The following is an 8,268-nucleotide window of genomic DNA, read 5'->3' on the forward strand; positions in this document are numbered from 1 at the left end:
CATCCCCCCCAACCCCTGGCAATTCTTAGAAACCCCTGGCCATTCTGAGAGGGCTGGCCACATTGATTGCATTTTAATCCCAGAAAAGGCAGGCCTTTCAAAACTGTGTCTCTGTTTCCACAGGTAGTGACCACCCAGCCTCCAGGTTGCTGACATGTCAGGTTGGCACTGTCTTCCTCTGGTGTACCTAATGCTTCATCTTCATTGCTCCTGAGCCAGTAGCTGAGCTGAATCAATCGCACATGCGAAGGATTTATGGTCTACTTTAATTTATCCTGCTCTTCCCCCATTCATCATGTGCTTTCCTCACTGTGGTCGGTGCTTTCTTATCCTCGTTTCTTGCTCCATGTACACTCCCCAACTTCAATTCACCCTGTCACCCTCAATCAAACCCATTACACAGAAGGCCAAATCTGATCACTTCCTTCTCCCAGTCTCTGCCCACATGGTGCAGGTGGGTGGCAGGTGAGGGTCAATGCAGAGAATCATGAGGTGATGAGGTTTATAAAACAATGAGAGGTATAAATCAGGTGACATTCGGCCCGTCAGGTCCGCACTGACCTTTTGAAGAGCATCCCACCTAGGAGCTGCCCCCCTACCCCATCCCTGTAACCCTGCATTTTCTGTGACTAACCCATCTAACCTGCACATCCCTGGACGCTATGGACAATTTCCCATGGTCAATCCATTCTGACCTGCACATCTTTGGACTGTGGGAGGAAACTGGAGCACCTGGAGGAAACCCACGCAGACATGGGGAGAATGTGCAAACTCCATACAGACAGTCGCCCAAGGCTGGAATCGAACCCAGGTCCTTGGTGCTACGAAACAGCAATGCTAACCACCCTATGAGTGTTTGGACAAAGTCATAGCAAATGGAGAGTGTAAACTGGGAAAATGTGAAATTGTCCACGTAGGCAGAAAGAATGAAAAAATATATTATTGAAATGGTGAGATTGCAAAGCACTGAGTTACAGAGTGATCTGAGTGAACTAATGCATGAATTACAAAATGGTTAGTACGCTGATGCAGCAAGTAATTAGAAAGCTAAAGGAATATTATCACTTATTGCAAGGGGAATTGAAGAATAGAGATTCTGCTTCAGTTATACAGGACATTAGTGAGACTGGGTCATTGAGGGAAGGACGTGAACATGTTGCAGGCAGCTCAGAGAAGGATCACCAGCCTAATATCTGGAGAGGGCGAGTTTTATGAGTAATGGCTGGACAGACTGGGCTTGAGTAAGAGTGACTAAGGGCCCTTAACCAGGCAGATGTGGAAAGGATGCTTTCTCTTTTGATGGAATTCAGAACTAGGAATTAGAGTTTAAAAATAAGGTGCCGTCCATTTAAAACAGAGATTACTCTGGCTAGTGTGCTAAAATACAAATATTCATCTAAAAAGTAAGACTAATTTATTGAATTTGACAAAAAAATGCTCTATTTGCTACTTGCATAAATGAAGCTTATAGATTAGAAAATTCTCTCTGAGCAGCAGAAAATAATTTGTAACTGGAGAAAAGAGACACAATTTTTTAAAATGTCTAACAAAGAAAACGAAAGCACTAGCCTCTCCCTTTCCCCTCCTCTGTCTTTCCATCACTGGATCCCTTTCCTACTCTAATGATGTTGTCAGAGCTCCCCTCCAATAGGACATTCCTGCTCTGAGTGACTGCAGCTCGTGACTTGCAGCTCCTGTGAGATCCAGGTCAGGTGAGGGCTGACAGGAGAGACCGCAGTAATCGACATCTGAAAGCCTGATGATTATGACACCAAAGCAAGAATTGTGAGAAAAGCTCAGTAGGTCTGGCTGCATCTGTGGAGAGAATCAGAGTTCACATTTTGGATCGAGAGAACTCTGAGGAAGGGTCACTGGACCCGAAACGGTAACTCTGCTTTCTCTCCACAAATGAGGCCAGACCTGCTGAGCTTTTCCACCAATTTCTGTGTTTGATTCTGGTTTCCAGCATCTGTAGTTCTTTCAGTCAGAGTTGGTGGATCTAATCAGCTGAAGAGTTAGCCCAGCAGTACTCACTACCAGCACCAAATGGGAACTGTTCCAACCTGTGACATTAACCTCTGGCATCTTACTCAGTATAAATTAGACACAACATAAAAAAAATCTCTTTTATTCAAATAATGTGTCAAAGAACAAAGAACAAAGAGATGCCCAGCACAGAAACAGGCCCTTCGGCCCTCCAAGCCTGTGCCAATCATCATGCCCAAACTAAACTGGGAAACAAACCTTCTGCCCTTGTTCAGTCCATACCCCTCTATTCCCTCCCTATTCATGTAACCATCCAGATGCCTCTTAGATGTAGCCAAAGTGCCTGCTTCCACCATCTCTTCGAGCAGTGTGTTCCAGGCTCCTATCACTCTCCGCGTGAAAACCTTCCCTCGCACATCTCCCGTAAACCTTCCCCTCCTCACCTTGAACCTGTGTCCCCTTGTAATTGAAACTACAACCCTGTTCTACTTTAGGAATTTAGACCCTAATGTATTATGAATATTTATAGCACTTTATTTCTGAGAAGGGATTTACATTCTACACTCACGATGTTTACAAAGGATTCAGAAATGACTGAACTCGATTATGGAGTGAGCTAGAATAGCAGGCCTTGTCCATGCCATATCCTCAGCATGGTGATGTTAGGACAGGTATGCACACAGTGGCTAAGGAACAAAGGAATGAGGCAGGTAGAAGCAAAGATTGAGTTGTACCTTGGACAGATGGTCAGACTCCTCTTCATGTGCTGAGCTTGAGGGCGAGGGAGTGGCAGAGTTGCTTCCAGGGGGCGAGGGAGAGCCGTGAGTCAGAACGCTCCTAGCTACATTCAGACTGACCTGTGCATTCAGTTGTGAATGGCTAATGGCAGACATGTGACTAGGCGGCATGATTCCTGACCGACTGACCAATGGGTGTGGAGGTCCTGAATCGTATTGAGGACCCTCTGGATGACCCATTCCATGCATCTGGAGAATAAAGATGAATTTTTAACAGCACATTAGTTGCGTGGGCTAGGAACTAGTTTCTACATGCTTCTGAAAAAAAAATCATTATCGCAAAAAGTTCACAGCGATAAATTGATATTGAAAATGATCACTAGCTCAATCCCAGAGTTGTCTGAGGCCAGGTCGCTATCTGAACGATGGCTGAGGGATTACAGTGCTCTCTCTCAGGCTTCGGGATGGTTCAATCGATTGAAATTACCTTGGAGTTTTCAGGCTGCTATGACAATAGGTTCTGAAGAGGTTTCCAGAATTGGCTATTTTGCCTTCGCAGTATGTGTTTGCAATTGGGATAAGCATTTGAGAAACATCTGACAGGATCTCGTGCCCAGTGTGAAACTTAACTGTTCAAAACTATTCATCGATAGTCAATTGGTCGATTTTTAAAAATGTTTTGGAAGCAGTTGGAAGAATGGTTTTAGGAAAAACATTTTGGACAATTAGCCTTTCCTAGATCTACCCCACACTGCCTGTCCCTTCATCAGTTCCCTCATTTCTTTCTCACACCTGAATACACTGACTCTCAGTGATACCTGCACCATCTAATTCCAACCTTTCGAGCAGCTCCTTATTATAACGATCGAGCTATTCATGGCCCTGCCTTCACTATCTCTGTCCTAAGCACAAGACCTCAGTCCCTAAATCTCTCTAGCTCCTTAAGAGCTAGCTCATTGTTTAAGCTTATTGCTCACTGTCCTAAATGAATATAATTTGTTGTTACTTCACTGAGCTGCCCTGAGACCTGGATCATTAATGCTGTAGCCCTTCATATAAATGACAATTTTCAGGCTCTACTCTCTCCAGTCTGACTCCGCAATGTTGGGTTTGTGTTGTGGTCTTTCATCCCTTACCTCGGGAAACAGGTTCCTGGATTCGCTTCAGTATCTCCCCCGTTGGTGGTGAAAATGGCCCTAACAGCACCTTGACATCTGCTCTTTATTGGCGTCTGCAGACTGAACACCTTTAGAAGCAGCTCATGACAGTCGATTCCTGCCTTTGATGTCCAGCTGAATACCTGACCTCTGTAAGCTCTCAAGGACCATCCTGTGATGAAGTGGTCAGAACTATGTACAACATTCCAGCCCAGGCTCTGATCCAAGCCTGAAGCATTATCAATGCAAACGGTTCTGATGTAACACTCTCTCGGTCCATAACCCAGCTGTTATACAGCTCAGTGACAATCACCTTCCTAACTGACAACATCAATCACTGCTCTGATTCCCTCTTCTTTCAGAATATTACACTCAGAAGTCAAAGCAGATGCATCTGTTGTTATCTTGCTTGCATTAGTGTGCCTACAATTGGCACAGTACAGGCAGACCCCATGTTATGAAAGGGATCCTGTGTACGTGTGTAAGTGGGTTTGTACACAAGTTGGAACACTATACAGTAAACGATAAAATTGCCATTTGTAAATAACCGGAGAGCAGTTGCATATTGGATCTTTAAAATTAATAATAATACACCCTTTATGGGATCTTGTTCTTAAAAATGAGAGTTCTTAAGTAGGACGATTGTAAATCAGGGATCTCCTGTACACTGTAACAGAGGATTCATTAACAAACTGATGGTTTTTCAAATTTCTCCAAATGTAATCTCTCAACCTCTCCTCTATAACTGCTTCACTGAACACAAAACTGCTGCTTACCTCATTGTCTTTCCGTTTGTAAATCTGCAGGGATATAATGTTTCTTCTTCAAAGTATAAATTGTCATTAGATTTGATTTGCTCGGATTTATTGGTGAATTATTGGTAAGGGGAGTGATGTATATACATTGGGTCATCAATCTGAGTTTCAAGTTAAGGGTCAAAGACAATGTGGTCTTGTGAAAGGGGAATCATGTTTGAGGATGCAATAAGCAGAGTGGGAAAAGGGAAACTGGTAGAGGTAGTACATTTGGATTTCCCAAAGGTTATTACACTAATTCAGAACTCAGGGTGCTGGGGTAATTTATATTGGCATGGATAGAGAATTCGTTAACTAACAGGAAACAGAGTTAGGATAAATGGGTAATTTTCAGGTCAGCAAACTGTAATTAGATTAGATTCCCTACAGTGTGGAAACAGGCCCTTCAGCCCAACCAGTCCACATCCCGTCCGAAGAGTAACCCACCAAGACCCATTTCCCTCTGACTATTAATTAATGGTAACAGCAAAGATATCAGAGCTGCAATTACTTACAGTCTGCATCAATGACTTGGATGAAAGGCACAGCTCTACTTTATTCTTTCATGGGATATAGATTAGATTAGATTCCCTACAGTATGGAAACAGGCCCTTAGGCCCAACAAGTCCACACAGACCCTCCGAAGAATAACCCACCCAGACCCATTCCCTTATCCTATATTTACCCCTGACGAATACACCTAACACTATGGGCAATTTAGCATGGCCAATTCACCTGACCTGCACATCTTTGGGTTGTGGGAGGAAACCAGAGCACCTGGAGGAAACCCACGCAGACATGAGGAAAATGAGCAAACTCCTATCTGGGTCAGCAGCATTTATTCCCCATCTCCCATTGCCCTTGAGAAGTTGGGGGTGAGCTGCCTTCCTGAGCTGCTGCAGTTCACCTGCTGTGACCCACAATGGCCTTAGGGAGGGAATGCCAGATTTTTGACCCAGTGACACTGAAGGAACAGTGATACATTTTCAAGTCAGGACGGTGAGTGGCTTGGATGGGAACTTGAAGGTGGTGGTGTTCCCATGCATCTGCTGCCCTTGATCTTCGAGATGGAAGTGGGATAGGAAGTATTTAGATGAGCATTTGAAACACCACAGCATTCAAGATTACAGCAAAGAGCTGAAAATGGAACTGGAGCAGACAGGTGCTCAATGATCAGCACAAACATGACAGAGTCTCTTTCCATTCAGTAGCACTCTTGCTGCTGGTGAGTGTGGAACCCGGGGTCACTGTCTCAATCATTTTTGACTGAGATGAGAAGGAATTTTGTTTTTGTAAATCTTAGGCATTCTCTCCCCAGAAAGCTGGATGCCTGGCCGTGGAATTTGATCAAGCCTGAGCCTGGTAACTGTGAGGAAACTGGCAGAATCAGTGGGTATGGGAAAAGGAGGTTGTCTGGAAGATCAGTCACAGTCTGACTGAGTCTAGATTAGAGTGGTGCTGGAAAAGCACAGCAGGTCAGGCAGTATCCGAGGAGCAGGAAAATCGACGTTTCGGGCAAAGGCCCTTCATCAGGAATGAGGCTGGGAGCTTCCAGGGTGGAGAGATAAATGGGAGGGGGTGGGGCTGGGGGTAAGGTAGCTGAGAGTGTGATAGGTGGATGGAGGTGGGGGTAANNGGGTGCTGTGGGAGGGTCAGTGCTGAGGTGGAAGATAAGGCGTTCTTCCTCCAGGCGTCGGGTGGTGAGGGAGCAGCGGTGGAGGAGGCCCAGGACCTCCATGTCCTCGGCAGAGTGGCAGAGTGGGAGGGGGAATTGAAATGTTGGGCCACAGGGTGATGGGGTTGATTGGTGCAGGTTTCCCGGAGATGTTCCCTAAAGCGCTCTGCTAGGAGGTGTCCAGTCTCCCCAATGTAGAGGAGACCGCATCGGGAGCAACGGATACAATAAATGACATTGGTGGATGTGCAGGTGAAACTTTGATGGATGTGGAAGGCTCTTTAGGGCCTTAGATAGAGGTGAGGGGGGTAGTGTGGGCACAGGTTTTGCAATTCCTGCGGTGGCAGGGGAGGGTGCCAGGCTGGGAGGGTGGGTTGTAGGGGGGCGTGGACCTGACCAGGTAGTCACGGAGGGAACGGTCTTTGCGGAAAGCGGAAAGGGGTGGGGAGGGAAATATATCCCTGGTGGTGGGGTCACCCCTCCAACCTCAACAAGGACAGAATACACTGGTCCTCACCTTCCACCCTATCAATCTCTGCATAAACTGTATCATCCGCCAACATTTCTGCCACCTACAAATGGACCACACCGCCAGGGATATATTTTGCCAGCTCAGCACCGCCCCCGTGACCTGTCCTACCTGCCTATCTTCCTTCCCACCTATCTGCTCCACCCTCCTCTCTGACCTATAACCTGCACCCCCACTTCTATCCACCTATCACACTCTCAGCTACCTTCTCCCCAGCCCCACCCCCTCCCATTTATCTCTCCACCCTGGAGGCTCCCTGCCTCATTCCTGATGAAGGGCTTTAGCCCAAAACGTCGATTTTCCTGCTCCTCGGATGCTGCCTGACCCACTGTGCTTTTCCAGCACCAATCTGATCTTGACTCTAACCTCCAGCATCTGCAGTACCCACTTTCACACAGTCTGACTGTACTGAGCAGCAGGCTTGAGGGGCTGAATGGCCAATTCATTCTGTGTCTTTGTTTCACACGATCCACCCATTAAATGTCCCACCTTTTTGTTGAGATAATTCAACGCATGGAATGCGTTACCAGTGGTGGTGGTGGAAGCAGAGTCATTAGGGATATTTAAGCAACTGCGGGGCACAGGTTAAGTTATTGTATTTTACATTCGGATTAAACCTCGACACAACATCATGGGCCAAAGGGCCTGTTTTATGTTCTAACGAGGTGAGTGAATGAGACTGGAGAATAATGTTCTCACGCAACACTCTCTAACCTGCTCAATCTTTACTGATAATGACCTCACTCTCTGATTCATTCCAATTGGAAAGTGTTTCAGTATTTTCCTTACAGTCTTTAAAACAATCAGCATGGTGCCTAATTACTGTTAAAAATATTGTCTTGGAGCTGGTGTTGGACTGGGGTGTACAAAGTTAAAAATCACACAACACCAGGTTATAGTCCAACAGGTTTAATTGGAAGTACAAGCCCCAGAAGCTAGTGCTTCTAAGTAAACCTGTTGGACTATAACCTGGTGTTGTGTGATCTTTAACACAGTTAAAAATGTTAACCTTGTTATAACATGTTGCCCATGGATGGGAGAAACCACTGGGTACTTGGTATTACTGGGCAATATCCCCAAATATCTCAGGAGGGGAACTCCCTCAAGCAGCTTCCCAAGTTTTTAATTCTAAACAAGACAGGGCACAGCAAATCAGAATTGGGAATGAAGCAGCCTTGGAATGTCGGGCATCACAGAGGTCACCCTTTTCAATGCTGATGCACCCAGAATCTGGCTAAACCACATCTGGCTTCTTACTGAGCAGAACCAATCACACATCTACACATAACTCCTCAGATACTGAACCAATCACATGTTTTCACACAGCTCCTCAGATAGTGAACCAATCACATGCCTTCACGCGCTCCTCAGATACTGAACCAATCACATG

The 8,268-nt window shown here is 45.8% G+C and overlaps 1 protein-coding gene across 2 annotated transcripts in view; it reads right to left on the bottom strand.

Annotated features, from left to right (window-relative positions):
* Window positions 1–8,268, bottom strand: part of tox2 (TOX high mobility group box family member 2) — a 75,505-nt gene that overhangs the window by 16,612 nt on the left and 50,625 nt on the right. Inside the window, exon 4 of one of the 2 annotated variants that reach the window (XM_043710940.1) lies at window positions 2,721–2,972. The exons of the other annotated variant lie outside the window; for it this stretch is intronic. Coding sequence (XP_043566875.1) covers window positions 2,721–2,972 — 252 coding nt within the window. The remainder of the gene's footprint in view (window positions 1–2,720; window positions 2,973–8,268) is intronic. 2 annotated transcript variants of the gene reach the window in all.

The sequence above is a fragment of the Chiloscyllium plagiosum genome, chromosome 20 (genome assembly GCF_004010195.1).
Source record: "Chiloscyllium plagiosum isolate BGI_BamShark_2017 chromosome 20, ASM401019v2, whole genome shotgun sequence".
NCBI lineage: Eukaryota > Metazoa > Chordata > Chondrichthyes > Orectolobiformes > Hemiscylliidae > Chiloscyllium > Chiloscyllium plagiosum.